This window comes from Anolis carolinensis, unplaced genomic scaffold (genome assembly GCF_035594765.1).
Source record: "Anolis carolinensis isolate JA03-04 unplaced genomic scaffold, rAnoCar3.1.pri scaffold_7, whole genome shotgun sequence".
Taxonomy (NCBI): Eukaryota; Metazoa; Chordata; class Lepidosauria; order Squamata; family Dactyloidae; genus Anolis; species Anolis carolinensis.
The window spans coordinates 32,983,014-33,005,885 of NW_026943818.1; the positions used below are offsets into that span (position 1 = coordinate 32,983,014).

General features: G+C 31.4%; 1 protein-coding gene across 4 annotated transcripts in view; it reads left to right on the plus strand.

The window, feature by feature from the left end:
* The first annotated feature begins 84 nt into the window (after positions 1 to 84).
* pip5k1c (phosphatidylinositol-4-phosphate 5-kinase type 1 gamma) overlaps positions 85 to 22,872 on the plus strand; it is a 62,233-nt gene continuing 39,445 nt past the window's right edge. For all 4 annotated transcript variants that reach the window (XM_062960411.1, XM_062960413.1, XM_062960412.1 and 1 more), the window contains exons 1-4: positions 85 to 394; positions 14,586 to 14,617; positions 18,174 to 18,266; positions 20,612 to 20,742. In XM_062960411.1, the coding sequence (XP_062816481.1) occupies positions 85 to 394; positions 14,586 to 14,617; positions 18,174 to 18,266; positions 20,612 to 20,742 (566 nt within the window). The remainder of the gene's footprint in view (positions 395 to 14,585; positions 14,618 to 18,173; positions 18,267 to 20,611; positions 20,743 to 22,872) is intronic.

The following is a 22,872-nucleotide window of genomic DNA, read 5'->3' on the forward strand; positions in this document are numbered from 1 at the left end:
TGACTCATATGTAAATATATGCAAATAGCTCCAAAGTTTAAGGCATGCTTCACCCTAGACTAAGCCAAACTAAGCATCCCACGCATGCGCAGACCGGGCTCCAAGGCAGCACAGAGAGACTGGAGAGTGGTCCCAGCCCGCGCATGCGCCCCTGCCCCCGCCTCCCATCCCGCGCATGCGCCGTGCGCCCTCCGCCTCAGTTCTCCTCAGGCGAGGCGGCGGCAGGTCGTGAGGGGACGGAGCGGAGCCCACGCCGGGCCCGCGGCCTCCTCTCCGCCGGCCATGGAGCCCGAGGCCTCGGGCGAGGCCAGCAGCGCCGGCGGGGCCGAGGCCGGAGCCGGAGCCTTCAGCCCCGAGGCCGGAGGGTGGGCGCCGGCCAAGGAGACCCCCGGAGGTGGGTGAGCAAGGCTTCTACGAAAGGCCCCGGCTTGGGCCTACATCCAAGGCCTAGTGCTCGTCAGAAGCCAGTGGCAGCGCGCTGCCGTTCGCTATTAGTGTTATTATTAGGGTAATATTTATTTATGCATTTTCCGGGCTGTCTGGCCATGTCCCAGAAGCATTCTCGCCTGACGTTTCGCCCACATCTATGGCAGGCATCCTCAGAGGTTGTGTGGTATTTATACATTGGTATTATCTGCTGGTTATTCCATTATTTGGTTATAAGTGTGTCTTTAAGTCAATGTGATATTATTATTGATTGCTATTAGGTTGCTACTATTATTATTTGCTAGTGGTTATTATTAGCTTGCTATTATTATTATTATTAATATTTGTTGGTGGAGAATATTAGGTTGCTACTATTATTATTTCCTGATGGTTATTATTACCTTCTTCTTATTATTATTATTATTTGTTGGTGGTTAATATTAACGTCAGGGGAAACCTTTACCTTTACTTTACCTTTAATATTAGGTTGCTGTTATTATTATTTGCTGGTGGTTGTTATTAGCTTCCTATTGTTATTATTATTTGTTGGTGGATAATATTAGGTTGCTGTTATTATTTGCTGGTGGTTATTATTACCTTGTTATTATTATTATTTGGTGGATAATATTAAGTTGCTACTATTATTATTTCCTGGTTATTATTATTAGCTTGCTATTATTATTATTGTTGTTGTTATTATTTGTTGGTGGAGAATATTAAGTTGCTACTATTATTATTTGCTGGTGGTTATTACCTTATTATTATTATTTGGTGGAAAATATTAAGTTCGTACTATTATTATTTGCTGGTGGTTATTATTACCTTATTATTATTATTATTATTATTATTATTATTATTAGGTTGATAATATTAGGTTGCTACTATTATTATTTCCTGGTTATTATTAGCTTGCTATTATTATTATTATTATTATTTGTTGGTGGATAGTATTAGGTTGCTATTATTATTACTGTATTTGCTTGCTTTTATTATTATTATTTGTTGGTGGTGGTTAATATTAGGTTGCTACTATTATTTGCTGGTGGTTGTTATTAGCTTGCTGCTATTATTATTATTATTATTATTATTATTATTATTTACCTCACAACCTCTGAGGATGCCTGCCATAGATGTGGGTGAAACGTCAGGAGAGAATGCTTCTGGTACATGGGCGATACAGCCCAGAAAACTCTCAGCAGCCCAGTGATTCCAGCCATGAAAGCTTTTGATGACACATTATTGTTACGGCATTACTTGTTGGCAGATAGTATTAGTTTACTATTATTATTATTTGCTAGTTATTATTATGTTGCTATTATTATTATTATTATTATTTGCTGCTGGTTGTCATTATTATTATTAAGTTGCTATTATTATTATTATTATTTGCTGCTTGTTATTATTAAGTTGCCATTATTTATATTATTATTAATTGCTGGTGGTTATTATTAGGTTGCTGCTATTACTACTTAATGTTGATTATTAGGATGCTATTATTATTTGCTTTGATTATTATTAGGTTGGTATTATTATTTGCTGGTGGTTATTATTAGGTTGCTACTATTATCATTTACTGGTGGTTATTATTAGGTTGCTACTATTATTTACTGGTGGTTATTATTCGTTTGCTGCTATTACTACTTACTGTTGATTATTAGGTTGCTGCTATTATTATTTGCTGTTGGTTATTATTACTTTGCTACTATTATTATTTGCTGGTGGTTATTAGGCATGCATTTATGCATTATTGTTATGATCATCTGCTGGTTATTCTATTATCTGGTTATGAGTAAGTGTATATATCATCTCCTTTACACATCATTGTTTCCTCCTCCATAGTATTATCAATACCGGCGTCATCACTTCCAAGCATTGCCAATCACATTATCAATACAGAAATAAATATTCCCATCAAAAGTAGCAGCAGCCACTTATTATTTATGTATTTATGGAATGCAATCATACAGCTATTGTTCCTTCCAACATGAGAGTACAAGTCAACCTGCGGTGACGCCATACATTTAATGGCTTTTCTTAGGAAATGAATATTTGGAGGTGGTTTTGCCAGTTCTTTGCACCGGATATTCCTTAGCGAGTTCCCATCCAGGCCCCAACCAAGACTGGCCCTTCTTAGCAGCCAAGACAACATGAGATTTGGTGCTTTTAGGGTCTATAGTGTATGTTGTGTATTTATTTTTACCATTTGTATTATTTTAAATTGTATTATAGTTCTGTTTATTATGTGGAGATAAGGCAGTATATAAATAAAGTGTTACTTTATTATTATTATAATGTTATTTTTGACACAACGACATAGTATGACACAGCAAACGAGATCTATATGCTGGATTTCGTATCACAAAATCACAATAATAATAATAATAATAATAATAGTCACACATCAGACAAACCCATGAATTTCACTGGATTTTCTTAGGCAAGGGCAACTCAGCAGTGGTTTTGCTAATTCCTTGCTCTGGAATAGACCTGACAGCTATTATTATTTATAATAATAATATTATAAGGTAATAAAATAAAATATTAATAATTACATAATATAATAATTATTATATATTATATTTAATATGACTAATAATATTACAATCTAGTGGTATAGTACAATATCATAATATATACCGTATATACTCAAGTATAAGCCGACCAGAATATAAACCGAGGCACCTAATTTTACCATAAAAAAACTGAGAAAATATTGACTCTAGTATAAGCCGAGGGTGGTAAATTTCAGAAATAAAAATAGATACCAATAAAATTACATTAATTGCGGCATCAGTAGGTTAAATGTTTTTGAATCTTTACATAAAGCTCAAATTTAGGATATGTAAACCCCACTTGCTTAGTTTCCAACAGACCTCACAACCTCTGAGGATGCCTGCCATAGAGGTGGGCGAAACGTCAGGAGGCAATGCTTCCGGAACGTGGCCAGACAGCCCGGAAAACTCACAGCAACCCGGTCAGATCATTCAACCCCACGTGCCTAGTTTCCGACAGACCTCACAACCTCTGCCATAGATGTGGGCGAAACGTCAGGAGAGAATGCTTCCGGAACGTGGCCATACAGCCTGGAAAACTCACAGCAGCCCATTGATTCCGGCCATGAAAGCCTTCGACAACACAATTATTATTACTATTGAGACAGAGACACAGCAAACGAGATCTATATGATATTATTATTAATTTATTATTATTATTATTATTATTATTATTATTATTATTATTATTATTATTATTATTCCTGGTGGTTCAACAGGTGTTTCAGGAAAACATTAATTATTAATAAATTAATTATTATTAATTTATTATTATTATTATTATTATTATTATTATTATTATTTGATGCACAACAAGATTAGTACACAACAAACAAGCAGAATGGGGTCCGACTGGACGGCCCTTGGGCTCTCTCCCGACTCTGACATCCTACACTTCCAAGCCGTGGCTGGCTGGCCATCTGTCGGGAGGGATCGGATCAGGTTCAACACAATTATTTAACCAACAATTAATATTCAGAGATTTTATCACTACAGTGGGCTCTTGATATCCGCAGGGGTTTGGCTTCAGTACCCAAATCCATGGATACTTAAATTTTATTATAAACAATGGTGCCGTAAAATGCTGCCTCTTATGTAAGTTAGCAAAATTAAAGTTAGTCTTTTGGAATTTTTCTTGGTGGTTGAATCTGTTGATGTTATTAATATTATTAATATTAATACCCATGTTATTCATGTCTCCTCTGGCATTATGAGTTCTCCCATGGTTTCTTCCTATCATCCAGCACTTGCCATATGTTTGTCGCTATTTATTGTGGTGCCTTGTCAGAGAAAGGCCGGGAAAGAATTAAAATACATGAATAAAATTGTAGGCATTAGCAGCCTCACTAGGGATTCTATTAATATCCTGACAACTGATTTTATGAATTTCTTTCTCACCCCTCCACAGAGTATCCTGTTACCACCATAAACACCAGACAGACTTAATTACAACACACACACACACACACACATATATATATATATATATACACATACACACACACACACACACACACACATATACATAGACACACACACACACATATTAATAATGTAATACACATAATTATAATGTAATGCAATATACTAATAATTATATAATATAATAATTATATATTATGTTTATATATATATATATATATATATATATATATATATATATATATATATGTATATATATAATACACTATAGTGGTATAGTAATAAAAATATATATAGTAATAATATAATAATATATATAGTAATATTATATAGAGTAATAATATAATAATATATAGTAATAATAATTATATATAGTAATAATAATTATATATAGTAATATATAATGCTAATATATTATGTGCGTGTATATGAAGCATTGCAAATAATATTTTAAATAAATAAATTAAATTAATATCGACATCGATATATTTTGCATTTTTGGCCCAGATCCTCTGAATCCAATCCATGATTTTATCATTTTATTTTTGTATGTGATTTTTTTATGACTGTTTTTATTGTTGCTTGATGTTTTTTTTTTATTGTTGATTGATCTATTTTATTGTTTTGCTTTTATATTGTTGTGTCCGGGCTTGGCCCCATGTAAGCCGCCCCGAGTCCCTTTGGGGAGATGGGGTGTGGTATAAGAATAAAATTATTATTATTATTATTATTATTAAATAACTGGCCAACCATCGTGCTCCCGTTGTGCAGCACATCATGTTCTCAGTGCCATTGGTGTCATAAAGCAAAATTAATTATTGCTAGCATTCCAAATAATTTCTAATGACTGTTTTAATATGTGCGATCTTTCAATCGCACTATATGTGTCTCTGCATAATAATTATTATTTATTATTATTTGCTACATTTATTTCCCGCCCTTCTCACAGAGCAGCTTACAAATTATATGTAAATACAATATATTATATTATTAGCATAGCACAATATTAGCATTATTTATTTAATATTAGCATATTAAATGGCCCTGCAGCTTCAAAGTCTGGCTGCTTCTCGCCTAACTAACACCTCCCAACAAAGGATTGCCCCAAGCAGGGAGCAGCCAGACTTTGAAGTTGCAAGGCCGTTTAATGGTAATCAAGATGTCCAGTTGCATCATGCCTATGGTCAAGTGGGAAATTGAATCCTGGTTTCCCAAATATTAGTCGAACTTTCAAATACACATCTATACATATATATAATTTATAATAATTTATAAATATATTTTATATACATATAATATTGATAATAATATTATAATGGAATACAATATTGTACTACTAATAATACAATATAATAATATTAATTACTGTACATATAATGATAATAATATTATAATGGAATACAATATTATACTACTAATAATTCAATATAATAATATTAATTATATATTATATATTAAATGTAATATTACTAATAATATTACCATATAATGATATAGTACAATATACAGTAGAGTCTCACTTATCCAACATAAACTGGCCGGCAGAATGTTGGATAAGCGAATATGTTGGATAATAAGGAGGCATTAAGAAAATGCCTATTAAACATCAAATTAGGTTATGATTTTACAAATGAAGCACCAAAACATCATGTTAGACAACAAATTTGGCAGAAAAAGTAGTTCATTACACAGTAATGCTATGTAGTAATTACTGTATTTATGAATTTAGCACCAAAATATCACAATATATTGAAAACCTTGACTACAAAAATGCGTTGGATAATCCAGAACGTTGGATAAGCGAATGTTGGATAAGTGAGACTCTACTGTAGTAATTTAATGCTTCTATTGTGCTGTGCTAATAATTTATTGTATGTTCATTTGATTTGTAAGCTGCTCTGAGTCCCTTTCGGGGTGAGAAGAGCGAGATATAAATGTAGTAAATAAATAAATAAGCTGGAGTTTTTTTTTTAAAAAAAGCAGAGATCTGGGTGGCCAACTGTCAAGGAGGGCTTGGATTGTGTATGGCACGGGGTTGGACAGGATGGCCTTTGGGGGTCTCTTCCAACTCTAGGAGACTATGATTGTATGTAAATTTAATTTGTAAGCCGCTCTGAGTCCCCTTCGGGGTGAGAAGGGCGGCATATAAATGTAGCAAATAAATATATAAATAAATTCTGAATGCGGCAGCTGCTGCATACCTTGCCTGTTGTAGTTAGGCACACGTAGGATAGAAAATGCATTATTTCCAGCGGAGTCTTTGTTTATTTGCATTGTTTACTGCCACAACCCAACACTCAAGAGTCCTCACATTGGTGGTGCTAATAAAGTTGACAAAGGGGACCAAGCAGGTGAAAAAGCCTTCCTAAGGAAAAGGCGGCTTCGCTGTCGGAGGCTTTGTGGACTGAGCCTTCCTTGTGCTATTTTCAGCACCGAGCGGGCGGGCGGCAATTGGCACGGCTTTGTGGCTGCAGATTGCAAAACGTCGATGCTGCAAATCATATTTCTTTCTGCTGGAAAGGATGCTCGAGTGGTACTGAGTGTGCCGTCGCTTTGCGGGGAGCGATGGTGCATTCAGTGCCTTGAGTTTTTGGAGTTGCTTTGTTTGCAGTATGACTCAAGGGTGCTAAGGAGCTTAGGAGGCTGCGGAAAAAGCTGTTCTTCACCCTGAGCAGATTATACTGAATGAGTGTAGGAAGCAGGGAGGAAGGGGACATAGCCTTGGGAGCAGTAAGAATGTCAGATCTTTGGAAGGGACCCCATAAGGTCATCCAGTCCAGCCCCCTTCACCCCATTTAAGTGCTTTGAATGGATAGTCAATCCAGCATCACCTGAAAAACCTCAAGCGAAAGGAGATTCCGTCACAAGTTTCCCACTATCAAACAGCTCTTTACTGTCTGTTCTTCCTAATATTTAGGTGGAATCTCTTTTCCTGCCATTTGGATCCATTGCTCCATTATGTCCTAGTTTCCAATAATAATAATAATAATAATAATAATAATAATAATAATAATAATAATAATAATAATAGACATTGACAAAATCACCATCTGCCAACTGCAAAAGGCCACCCAACTGGGATCTGCAGCATCATCCAAAAATACATCACACAGTCCTAGACACTTGGGAAAAGTTCGACTTGTGATTTTGTGATATGAAATCCAGCATGTCTATCTTGTTTGCTGTGTCATAATAAAATAATAATAATAATAATAACAACAACAACAACAACTGCAAAAGGCCACCCTGCTGGGATCTGCACGCATCATCCGGAAATACATCACACAGTCCTAGACACTTGGGAAGTGTTCGAATTGTGGTTTTGTGAAACGAAATCCAGCATGTCTATCTTGTTTGCTATGTCATACAACGTCGTTGTGTCAATAATAATAATAATAATAATAATAATAATGCAGGTGGTCCCGGTGGTGATGGGTGCCGTGCCAAAAGATCTCAGCCGGCATTTGGAACAATAGACATTGACAAAATCACGATCTGCCAACTGCAAAAGGCCACCCTGCTGGGATCTGCACGCATCATCTGGAAATACATCACACAGTCCTAGACACTTGGGAAGTGTTCGACTTGTGGTTTTGTGAAACGAAATCCAGCATATCTATCTTGTTTGCTGTGACATACAACAATAATAATAATAATAATACGTTATTTATAGCCTGCCCTATCTCCCCAAGGGTTTCCAATAATAATAATAATAATAATAATAATAATAATAATATTGACAAAATCACGATCTGCCAACTGCAAAAGGCCACCCGACTGGGATCTGCATGCATCATCTGAAAATACATCACACAGTCCTAGACACTTGGGAAGTGTTCGACTTGTGACTGTGTGATACGAAATCCAGCATATCTATCTTGTTTGCTGTGTCATAAAATAATAATAATAATAATAATAATAATAATAATAATAATCACACAGTCCTAGACGCTTGTGAAGTGTTTTACTTGTGATTTTGTGAAACTAAATCCAGCATATCTATCTTGTTTGCTGTGTCATAAAATAATAATATTAATAATAGTAATCACACAGTCCTAGACGCTTGTGAAGTGTTTTACTTGTGATTTTGTGAAACTAAATCCAGCATATCTATCTTGTTTGCTGTGTCATAAAATAATAATAATAATAATAATAATAATAATAAGTCAAACACTTCCCAAGCATCTAGGACTATTTATTTATTTATTTATTTATTTATAATAATAATAATAATAATAAACAGTCCTAGACACTTGGGAAGTGTTCGACTTGTGATTTTGTGATACGAAATCCATCATGTCTATCTTGTTTGCTGTGTCATAATAATAATAATAATAATAATAAGTCAAACACTTCCCAAGCATCTAGGACTGTTTATGTATTTATTTATTTATTTATTATAAAAATAATAAACAGTCCTAGACACTTGGGAAGTGTTCGACTTGTGATATTGTGAAACGAAATCCAGCATATCTATCTTGTTTGCTGTGTCATAATAATAATAATAATAATAATAATAATAATAATAATAAGTCAAACACTTCCAAGCATCTAGGATTGTTTATTTATTTATTTATTATAATAATAATAATCACACAGTCCTAGACGGTTGTGAAGTGTTTGACTTGTGATTTTGTGAAACTAAATCCAGCATATCTATCTTGTTTGCTCTGTCATAAAACAATAATAATAATAGTAATAATAATAGTAATCACACAGTCCTAGACGCTTGTGAAGTGTTCGACTTGTGATTTTGTGATACGAAATCCAGCATATCTGTCTTGTTTGCTGTGTCATACTATGTCTTTGTGATAATAATAATAATCTGCCAACTGCAAAAGGCCACCCGACTGGGATCTGCGCACATCATCTGAAAATACATCACAGAGTCCTAAACACTTGGAAAGTGTTCGACTTGTGATTTTGTGATACGAAATCTAGCATATCTATCTTGTTTGCTGTGTTATACAATGTCTTTGTGTCAGTAATAATAATGATAATAATGATAGTGATGATGGTAATGATAATAATAATGATAATAATAATAATACATCACACAGTCCTAGACACTTGGGAAAAGTTCGACTTGTGATTTTGTGATACGAAATCCAGCATATCTATCTTGTTTGCTATATCATACTATGTCTTTGTGTCAATAATAATTATAATAATGATGATGATAATAGTGATAATAATGATGATAATAATAATATACTTTATTTTTCTGTCCCGCCTCCATCTCCCTGAAGGGACTCGTGGTGGCTCACATGGGGACCAAGCTCAACAATATACAATAAAATACAACAATATAATAATAGCTTATAATAATAATAATAATAATAATAATAATAATATTTTTCTGTCCCACGTACATCTACCCGTAGGGACTCGGAGTGGCTCACATGGGGACCAAGCCCAACAATATACAATAAAATACAACAATATAATAATAGCTTATAATAATAATAATAATAATAATAATATTTTTCTGTCCCACGTACATCTACCCATAGGGACTTGGAGTGGCTCACATGGGGACCAAGCCCAACAATATACAATAAAATACAACAATATAAAATGCATAATAATAATAATAATTTTCTGTCCCACGTCCATCTACCTGTAGGGACTCGTGGTGGCTCATATGGGGACCAAGCCCAACAATATACAATAAAATACAACAATATAATTATATTGTAATATAATTTTTTTATTATTATTATTATTATTATTATTATTATTATATAATAACTTTATTCTTGTATCCCGCCCCATCTCGCTTGCGATACCCTTCGTGCCCTTGGTTGTCTAGACTTAGGAGATTTCTTCCTGGGCTGGGTTGTTGTGTGTTTTCTGGGTTGTCTAGCATTCTCTCCTGATGTTTCGCCCACATGTAACAGGCATCTTCAGAGGTTGTGAGGTATATTAGAAAAAAACTAAGCAAGGGAGGTTTATTTATCTGTGGAATAATATCCAGGGTGGGAGAAAGAATCTCGTCTGTTGGAGGCCAGTGTGAATGTTGTAATTAATCACCTTGATTAGCATCAGTGGCCTTGCAAGCTTCATTCCTGCCTGGGGGAATCCTTTGTTCTGAGGTGTTAGCTGCCCCTGATTGATTCATGTCTGTAACAGCATTGGTTGAAAATGAAGAATTTAGAAAACATTTGCTGCTTGCAAGGACGATCCTAGGGAAAACTGTCCTGGCTAATCTCTTTTCCACACACTTGTCAAATGTCCAGGAGAGGAGATTAGCTCTAATTTTGCAATTACCACCGCAATCGGCTTTACTCAAACTCCAGGTCCAGGTGGTTTGGGGGGCGGGTGTGGGTTAGGGTTTCGAGAAGGGCCGAGTCAGCAACCGGGAGGGAAGGAGGGTTTCAAACTCACTCAAATGCGCAACGGAGGAAATCCGATTTGCAAGCTAGGCATGGGAAACGGCAGAAAAAAAGAAGAATTAAGTGGGCACTTATCTCTTAAGCAGGCCGACAGATGGTCTGGCCAAAGAAAATGACATACATTCACATATACACCCCTCCACGAGAGCTAATTTGTTTAGTGCAATGCCATACTGACAAGGAAAGCATCATTTCTAAGGGTTTCCAATTATTATTATAATAAAGATAATAATAATAATATTTTATTTATAGCCTGGCCTATGTCCCCAAGGGTTTCCAATAATAATAATAATAAGTCCAGCATGTCTGTCTTGTTTGCTGTGTCATACAATAAAATAATAATAATAATAATAATAATAATAATAATATGAAGTCCAGCATGTCTATCTTGTTTGCTGTGTCATACAATAAAATAATAATAATATGAAGTCCAGCATGTGTATCTTGTTTGCTGTGTCATACAATAAAATAATAATAATAATATGAAGTCCAGCATGTGTATCTTGTTTACTGTGTCATACAATAAAATAATAATAATATGAAGTCCAGCATGTCTGTCTTGTTTGCTGTGTCATACAATAAAATAATAATAATAATATGAAGTCCAGCATGTCTATCTTGTTTGCTGTGTCATACAATAAAATAATAATAATAAGAATATGAAGTCCAGCATGTCTATCTTGTTTGCTGTGTCATACAATAAAATAATAATAATAAGAATATGAAGTCCAGCATGTCTATCTTGTTTGCTGTGTCATACAATAAAATAATAATAATATGAAGTCCAGCATGTCTATCTTGTTTGCTGTGTCATACAATAAAATAATAATAATAATATGAAGTCCAGCATGTCTATCTTGTTTGCTGTGTCATACAATAAAATAATAATAATAATAATAATAATAATATGAAGTCCAGCATGTCTATCTTGTTTGCTGTGTCATACAATAAAATAATAATAATATGAAGTCCAGCATGTCTATCTTGTTTGCTGTGTCATACAATAAAATAATAATAATAATATGAAGTCCAGCATGTCTATCTTGTTTGCTGTGTCATACAATAAAATAATAATAATAATATGAAGTCCAGCATGTCTATCTTGTTTGCTGTGTCATACAATAAAATAATAATAAGAATATGAAGTCCAGCATGTCTATCTTGTTTGCTGTGTCATACAATAAAATAATAAGATGAAGTCCAGCATGTCTATCTTGTTTGCTGTGTCATACAATAAAATAATAATAATAATAATAATAATAATAATAAGAATATGAAGTCCAGCATGTCTATCTTGTTTGCTGTGTCATACAATAAAATAATAAGATGAAGTCCAGCATGTCTATCTTGTTTGCTGTGTCATACAATAAAATAATAATAATAATAATAATAATAATAATAATATGAAGTCCAGCATGTCTATCTTGTTTGCTGTGTCATACAATAAAATAATAATAATAATAATGTGAAGTCCAGCATGTCTATCTTGTTTGCAGTGTCATACAATAAAATAATAATAATAATAATAATAAGTCCAGCATGTCTATCTTGTTTGCTGTGTCATACAATAAAATAATAATAACAACAATAAAAACTTTATATATAGCCTGCCCTATCTCCCTGAGGGTTTCCAATTTGGCTTGGATAATCCAGAGGCTTGGATAAGTGAGACTCTACTGTATTATAAAGATGATGATGATGATAATAATAATAATAATTCTAATAATAATATTTATAGCCTGCCCTATCTCTCCAAGGGTTTCCAATTATTATTATTATTATTGTTATGATAATAATTATAGTAATCTTTATTTATAGCCTGCACTATCTCCCTGAGGATTTCCAATTATTATTATTATAAAGATGATGATAATAATAATCTTTATAGCCTGCCCTATCTTTTCAAGGGTTTCCAGTTATTATTATAATGATGATAATAATAATAATAATAATAATAATAATAATAATAATAAGTAATAATAAAAAGTCCTAGACACTTGGGAAGTGTTCGACTTGTGATTTTGTGATATGAAATCCAGCATGTCTATCTTGTTTGCTGTGTCATACAATAAAGTAATAAACTTTATTTATAGCCTGCCCTATCTCCTCAAGGGTTTCCAATAATAATAATAATAATAATAATAATAATAATAATAATAATAATACGTTATTTATAGCCTGCCCTATCTCCCCAAGTGTTTCCAATAATAATAAATAATAATAATAATAATAATAATAATAATAATAATAATAATAAAAAAGCTGGCATTTGGAAACAATAGACATTGACAACGTTACGATCTGCCAGCTGCAAAAGGCCACCCTACTGGGATCTGTACACATCATCCGAAAATACATCACACAGTCCTAGACACTTGGGAAGTGTTCAACTTGTGATTTTGTGATACGAAATCCAGCATATCTATCTTGTTTGCTGTGTCATACAATAGTAATAATAATAATAATACGAAATAATAATACAAAATCCAGCATATCTATCTTGTTTTCTGTGTCATACAATAATAATAATATAATATACATGACACAGTCCTAGACACTTGGGAAGTATTCGACTTGTGATTTTGTGATACGAAATCCAGCATGTCTATCTTGTTTGCTGTGTCATACAATAATAATAATAATAATAATATAATATACATGACACAGTCCTGGACACTTGGGAAGTGTTCGACTTGTGATTTTGTGATACAAAATCCAGCATGTCTATCTTGTTTGCTGTGTCATATAATAATAATAATAATAATATAATATACATGACACAGTCCTAGACACTTGGGAAGTGTTCGACTTGTGATTTTGTGATACGAAATCCAGCATGTCTATCTTGTTTGCTGTGTCATACAATAATAATAATAATAATAATAATAATAATAATAATAATAATAATAATAATATACATCACACCATCCTAGACACTTGGGAAGTGTTCGACTTGTGATTTTGTGATACGAAATCCAGCATGTCTATCTTGTTTGCTGTGTCATAAAATAAAATAATAAACTTTATTTATAGCCTGCCCTATCTCCCCGAGGGTTTCCAACAACAGCAACAATAATAATCTATTTATAGCCTGCCCTATCACCCCAAGGGTTTCCTATTATTATTATTATTATTGATACAACGACGTTGTATGACACAGCAAACAAGATCGATATGCTGGATTTCGTTTCACAAAATCACAAGTCGAACACTTCCCAAGTGTCTAGGACTGTGTGATGTATTATTATTATTATCATTATTATTATCATTACCATCATCACTATCATTATTATCATTATTATTACTGACACAAAGACATTGTATAACACAGCAAACAAGATAGATATGCTAGATTTCGTATCACAAAACCACAAGTCGAACACTTCCCAAGTGTCTAGGACTGTGTGATGTATTTTCGGATGATGCGTGCAGATCCCAGCAGGGTGGCCTTTTGCAGTTGGCAGATCGTAATTTTGTCAATGCCTATTGTTTCCAAATGCCGGCTGAGATCTTTCGGCACGGCACCCAGTGTGCCCATCACCACCGGGACCACCTGCACTGGTTAATAATAATAATAATAATATTATTATTATTATTATTATTATTAAGATGATGATAGTAATAATTAATAGCATGGTCACGGAAAGGAAAAGGAAAGCAAAGCAAAAACGGATTGCATTTCTTAGCTATTTGCTAAGTCAAAACTAGCTTCTTACACCTGTACTTGTTGTGATTGACATGCACCCAGAAATTCAAACCCTTTACTATGTGATTTTCCTTCTTTTCTCAGGTCTGGCGCTGAAGAAGATGGTTCTTACAGAGGTGAGTAGTATTGACAGAGGTAAATACTATGGACCGTGTGGCGGGTGATTTATTTGTTGTATTTACCAGCATTTCATTCATTTTGTTTTGTTGGGTCTGCACCGGTCCTTTTGCAGAGTTGGAAAGCCCACTTCTCCTTTGCCAAAGGCTGCATTGAGATATTGAGCCAAAGTGACATCTCCGCAGGCGTCTTGTTTTCGAGATGAATCACATTTCCTGGAGGCTTTGGGGAAGGATTCAGATTGGCCTGTTCCCTGCCCATGTCATGTCATATCTAGTGCCATTTAACGTATCTGATTAGGCATGTCTCCTGTGTCAATATAACAATATCTATATATATAAAAGAGTGATGGCATCACGGCGACCCACAAAACAACAAAAGTACAGGCCCCCCAACCTCGAAATTTGACAACACAACCCATCATCCACGCCTCTAGGTTGATACAACAAAAAGAAAAATAAAGTCCTAATTAGAGAGAGAGAGGAATAATTGCTTTTATCCAATTGCTGCCAGTTAGAAGGCTAAGCTCCTCCAACTTGGTCTCCTAGCAACCCAATAAAAATAATAAAAAACACTAAAAATTAATACAATAAAATACTATAATAACAGAAAATAACTAAAGATAATACAAGAAAATAATAAAATAGAATAAATAAAAATATAACTTACAATAAAATTAATAAAAAATTGCAAATAACGTCAAATAAAAATTACACAACAATTTTTAACCAATACCACCACCACTTTGCCACAGCAACGCGTGGCTGGGCACAGCTAGTAATAATATATAATCCTAATATTATGCTATCCTGATAATATAATATATTGTATATACATATAATATTGATAATAATATTATAATATATACAATATAATAATACACTTTTATAATTGTTTATTATATAATACATGTAATATTACTAATAATATTGCAGCATAGTGGTCTAGTACAATATAATAATATATAATCCTAATATTATGTTATCCTGATAATATAATATATTGTATATACATATAATATTGATAATAATATTATAATACAATATAATACGCTATTATAATTGTTTATTATATAGTACATGTAATATGACCAATATTGCAGCATAGTGGTCTAGTACAATATAATAATATATAATCCTAATATTATGCTATCATAATATATTGTATATACATATAATATTATAATATAATATAATAATACGCTATGATAATTGTATATTATATAGTACATGTAATATTACTAATAATGTTGCAGTATAGTGGCATAGTACAATATAGTGATATACAATATTGATAATAATATTATAATGTAATACAATATAGTAATAATACACTATTATAATTGTATATTATATAGTATATGTAATATTACTAATAATGTTGCAGTATAGTGGCATATACAATATTGATAATAATATTATAATGTAATGCAATATAATAATACACTATTGTAATTGTATATTATATTTTACATGTAATATTACTAATTATATTGCAGTATAGTGTTGTAGTATAATATAGTGATATATAATGCTGATATTGTGCTATGCTCATAATATATTGTATATAATACTGATAATAATATTATAACATACAATATAATACACTATTATAATTGTATATTATATTTTACATGTAATATTACTAATAATATTGCAGTCTAGTGGTATAGTACAATATAGTTATACATAATGCTGATATTGTGCTATGCTAATAATATAATATATTGCATGTACATATAATACTGAAAATAATATTATAAGGTAATACAATATAATCATAATACACTATTATAATTGTATATTATATATTACATGCAATATTACTGATAATATTGCAGCATCGTGGCATAGTACAATATAGTGCTATATAATGCTGATATTGTGCTATGCTAATAATATAATATATTGTGTACACATATAATATTGATAATATTATAAGGTAATACAATATAATCATAATACACTTATAATTGTATATTATACGTTACATATAATGTTACGAATAATATTGCAGCATAGTGGTATAGTACAATATAGTGATATATAATGCTGATATTGTACTATGCTAATAATATAATATATTGTATATACAAATACAGTAGAGTCTCACTAATCCAAGCCTCGCTTATCCAAGCCTCTGGATAATCCAAGCCATTTTTGTAGTCAATGTTTTCAATATATCATGATATTTTGGTGCTAAATTCGTAAATACAGTAATTACATCATAACATTACTGCATATTGAACTACCTTTTCTGTCCAATTTGTTGTATAACAGGATGTTTTGGTGCTTAATTTGTAAAATCATAACCTAATTGATGTTTAATAGGCTTTTCCTTAATCCCTCCTTATTATCCAAGTTATTCGCTTATCCAAGCTTCTGCCGGCCCGTTTAGCTTGGATAAGTGAGACTCTACTGTACTGATAATAATATTATAATGTAATACAATATAATATTAAAGATAATAATAATTATATATTACATGTAATTTTACTGATATCATTGCTATATAGTGGTATAGTACAATATAGTGATATATAATGCTGATATTGTGCTATGCTAATAATATAATATATTCTATATACATATACTGATAATAATATTATAATGTAATACAATATAATATTAAATTTAATACAATATAATGATATAATAATTATATATTACATGTAATATTACTGATAATATTGCAGTACAGTGGTATAGTACAATATACTGATAATAATATTATAATGCAATACAATATAATACTTAATAAGATACAATATAATAATATTAAGTATATATTACATGTAATATTACTAATAATATTGCGGCATAGTGGTATAGTACAATATAGTGATATATAATGCTGATATTGTGCTATGCTAATAATATAATATATTCTATATACATATACTGATAATAATATTATAATGTAATACAATATAATATTAAATTTAATACAATATAATGATATAATAATTATATATTACATGTAATATTACTGATAATATTGCAGTACAGTGGTATAGTACAATATACTGATAATAATATTATAATGCAATACAATATAATACTTAATAAGATACAATATAATAATATTAAGTATATATTACATGTAATATTACTAATAATATTGCGGCATAGTGGTATAGTACAATATAGTGATACATAATACTGATATTGTGCTATGCTAATAATATAATATATTCTATATACATATACTGATAATAATATTATAATGTAATACAATATAATATTAAATTTAATACAATATAATGATATAATAATTATATATTACATGTAATATTACTGATAATATTGCAGTACAGTGGTATAGTACAATATACTGATAATAATATTATAATGCAATACAATATAATACTTAATAAGATACGATATAATAATATTAAGTATATATTATATGTAATATTACTAATAATATTGCGGCATAGTGGTATAGTACAATATAGTGATACATAATACTGATATTGTGCTATGCTAATAATATAATATATTGTATATACATATAATATTGCTTCCATTCACTTCTAAACTCTCTCCTTCCTAGGCGCCGTCACTCACCGGTCAGCCGGGCGCCGGGCAGGGAAAGAAGATCGGTCACCGAGGGGTTGATGCCTCCGGGGAAACGACATACAAGAAGGTACGATATGCTGGAAACGGGACAGGTCATGCCAGGCCATAAAAAAAAGAGGAAGCAAATATATATATTTATCATGTCAAAAGCAATTTATTTTTATTTTTTTAATTTTAAAAAAATTTAAAATAATTTATTTTATTTTTCATTTTTTAAATAATTATTTTTATTTTTTATATTATTCATTTATTTATTTATTTTTATTCATTTTTTAAATACCGCATATACTCGAGTATAAGCCGACCCGAATATAAGCCGAGGCACGTAATCTTACCACAAAAAAACCTGGGAAAACATTGACTCCAGTATAAGCCGAGATACCAATAAAATGACCATATATACTCGAGTATAAGCCGACCCGAATATAAGCCGAGGCACGTAATCTTACCACAAAAAAACCTGGGAAAACATTGACTCCAGTATAAGCCGAGATACCAATAAAATGACCATATATACTCGGGTATAAGCCGACCCGAATATAAGCCGAGGCACCTAATTTAACCCCAAAAAAACTGGGAAAACATTGACTCCAGTATAAGCCGAGATACCAATAAAATGACCATATATACTCGGGTATAAGCCGACCCGAATATAAGCCGAGGCACCTAATCTTACCACAAAAAAACCTGGGAAAACATTGACTCCAGTATAAGCCGAGATACCAATAAAATGACCATATATACTCGGGTATAAGCCGACCCGAATATAAGCCGAGGCACCTAATTTAACCCCCAAAAACCTGGGAAAACATTGACTCCAGTATAAGCCGAGATACCAATAAAATGACCATATATACTCGGGTATAAGCCGACCCGAATATAAGCCGAGGCACCTAATTTAACCCCCAAAAAACTGGGAAAACATTGACTCCAGTATAAGCCGAGATACCAATAAAATGACCATATATACTCGGGTATAAGCCGACCCGAATATAAGCCGAGGCACCTAATTTAACCCCAAAAAAACTGGGAAAACATTGACTCCAGTATAAGCCGAGATACCAATAAAATGACCATATATACTCGGGTATAAGCCGACCCGAATATAAGCCGAGGCACCTAATTTAACCCCAAAAAAACTGGGAAAACATTGACTCCAGTATAAGCCGAGATACCAATAAAATGACCATATATACTCGGGTATAAGCCGACCCGAATATAAGCCGAGGCACCTAATCTTACCACAAAAAAACCTGGGAAAACATTGACTCCAGTATAAGCCGAGATACCAATAAAATGACCATATATACTCGAGTATAAGCCGACCCGAATATAAGCCGAGGCACCTAATCTTACCACAAAAAAACCTGGGAAAACATTGACTCCAGGATAAGCCGAGAATGGTAAATCTCAGAAATAAAAATAGATCCCAATAAAATTACATTAATTGAGGCATCAGTAGGTTAAATGTTTTTGAATATTTACATCAAGCTCTAATTTAAGACTGTCTAACTGATTAAATCATTATTCTCATCTTCTTCAATGTAAATGTGCTTATGTATCCTTTTAATAATAATAGAGTAAAATAATACATGTAACAATAATAATAAATACAGGAAAATAATACATGTAATAATAATAAGATCAGAGTGAAATAATGTAATAATAATAATGAGTAGAATAATACATGTAATAATAATAAGATCAGAGTGAAATAATGTAATAATAATAATAAGAGCAGAATAATACATGTAATAATAATAAGATCAGAGTGAAATAATGTAATAATAATATTAAGAGTAGAATAATAAATGTAATAATAATAAGATCAGAGTGAAATAATGTAATAATAATAATAATAGAGTAAAATAAATGTAATAGCAACAATAATAGAGTAGAATAATAAATGTAATAATAATATCAGAGTGAAATAATAGATGTAATAATAATAATAATAATAATAATAGAGTAAAATAAATGTAATAGCAACAATAATAGAGTACAATAATACATGTAATAATAATAGAGTACAATAATAAATGTACCATATATTCTGGAGTATAAGCTGACCCAAATATAAGCCAAACAAGATCCTCACCCGAGTATAAGCCGAGGGGGGCTTTTATAGTCCTAAAAAAAGGGCTGAAAAACTAGGCTTATACTCGAGTATATACAGTATATATATTTATCATGTCAAAAGCAATTTATTTTATTTTATTTTTCATTTTTTAAATAATTATTTTTGTTTTTTATATTTTTCATTTATTTATTTATCTTCATTTATTTATTCTTATTTCATTTTTTATTTATTTTATTATTTTCATGTTTTTATTTTTTTTCGTTATTTATTTATTTATTTATTGGTTATATTTTTAATTTTTAATTTTTTTCCCCCCCGTTTGGCTCCCACAGACCACGTCTACCACGCTCAAAGGGGCGATCCAGCTCGGGATCGGCTACACGGTGGGAAACCTCAGCTCCAAGCCGGAGCGGGACGTCTTGATGCAGGACTTCTACGTGGTGGAGAGCATTTTCTTTCCCAGGTAATAAATTATTAATGTATTATATTATTGTCAATGTATTGGGGTGTTGTTTACATGATTTTAATACGTTACAAGTCTCTTCGGGTCCAGTGACTGAGAAAAGCAGGATATACAGTAAACAAAGATTTTTATTATTATTATTATTATTATTATTGACACAACGACGTTGTATGACACAGCAAACAAGATAGATATGCTGGATTTCGTTTCACAAAATCACAAGTCGAACACTTCCCAAGTGTCTAGGACTGTGTGATGTATTATTATAATTATGAATAATAATAATAATAATAATAATAATAATTATTATTATTATTATTATTACAACCCGAGGTAAACAAGAGGGTTCGAGCACTTAGTAAAATAATAATAATAATAATAATAATAATAATAATAATAATAATAGTAAGTCCTAGACACTTGGGAAGTGTTCGACTTGTGATTTTGTGATACGAAATCCAGCCTATCTATCTTGTTTGCTGTGTCATAATAAAGTAATAATAATAATAATAATTAGTATTATTATTGGGAATTACTTGGGAAGTGTTCGACGTGATTTTGTGATACGAAATCCAGCCTATCTATCTTGTTTGCTGTGTCATAATAAAATAATAATAATAATAATAATAATAATAATTAGTATTATTATTGGGAATTACTTGGGAAGTGTTCGACTTGTGATTTTGTGATACGAAATCCAGCCTATCTATCTTGTTTGCTGTGTCATAATAAAATAATAATAATAATAATAATAATAATAATAATAATTAGTATTATTATTGGGAATTACTTGGGAAGTGTTCGACGTGATTTTGTGATACGAAATCCAGCCTATCTTATCTTGTTTGCTGTGTCATAATAAAATAATAATAATAATAATAATAATAATAATAATAATAATAATTAGTATTATTATTGGGAATTACTTGGGAAGTGTTCGACTTGTGATTTTGTGATACGAAATCCAGCCTATCTATCTTGCTTGCTGTGTCATAATAAAATAATAATAATAATAATAATAATAATAAGTATTATTATTGGGAATTACTTGGGAAGTGTTCGACGTGATTTTGTGATACGAAATCCAGCCTATCTATCTTGTTTGCTGTGTCATAATAAAATAATAATAATAATAATAATAATAATAATACATTACACAGTCCTAGACACTAGGGAAATGTTCAACTTGTGATTTTATGATACGAAATCCAGCATATCTATCTTGCTTGCTGTGTCATAATAAAATAATAATAATAATAATAATAATAATAATACATCACACAGTCCTAGACACTTGGGAAGTGTTCAACTTGTGATTTTGTGATACGAAATCCAGCCTATATATCTTGCTTGCTGTGTCATACAATAATAATAATTATTATTATTATTTATATACTGCTCTATCTCCTCAAAGGGACTCAAGGCGGTTTCCAACATAGGTAAAACATTCAATAAAATACAGTAAAGTCTCACTTATCCAACATTCGCTTATCCAGCGTTCTGGATTATCCAACGCATTTTTGTAGTCAATGTTTTCAAAACATTGTGATATTTTGGTGCTAAATTCGTAAATACAGTAATTAGTACTACATAGCATTACTGCTTATTGAACTACTTTTTCTGTCAAATTTGTTGTATAACTTGATGTTTTGGTGCTGAATTTGTAAAATCATAACCTATTTTGATGTTTAATAGGCTTTTCCTTAATCTCTCCTTATTATCCAACATATTCGCTTATCTAACGTTCTGCCAGCCCGTTTACGTTGGATGAGCGAGACTCTACTGTATTAATAATAATAAAAATAGAGTAAAATAAATGTAAAAGTAACAACAACAATAGGGTAAGGTAATACATGTAATAATGATAAGTAATAGAGTAAAATTATTAATGTATTAATAATAATAAAAATAGAGTAAAATAAATGTAAAAGTAACAACAATAATAGGGTAAAGTAATAAATGTAATAATAAATGGAGTAATAATAAAAAATAGAGTAAAATAAATGTAAAAGTAACAACAACAATAGGGTAAAGTAATAAATGTAATAATGATAAGTAATAGAGTAAAATAATTAATGTATTAATAATAATAAAAATAGAGTAAAATAAATGTAAAAGTAACAACAATAA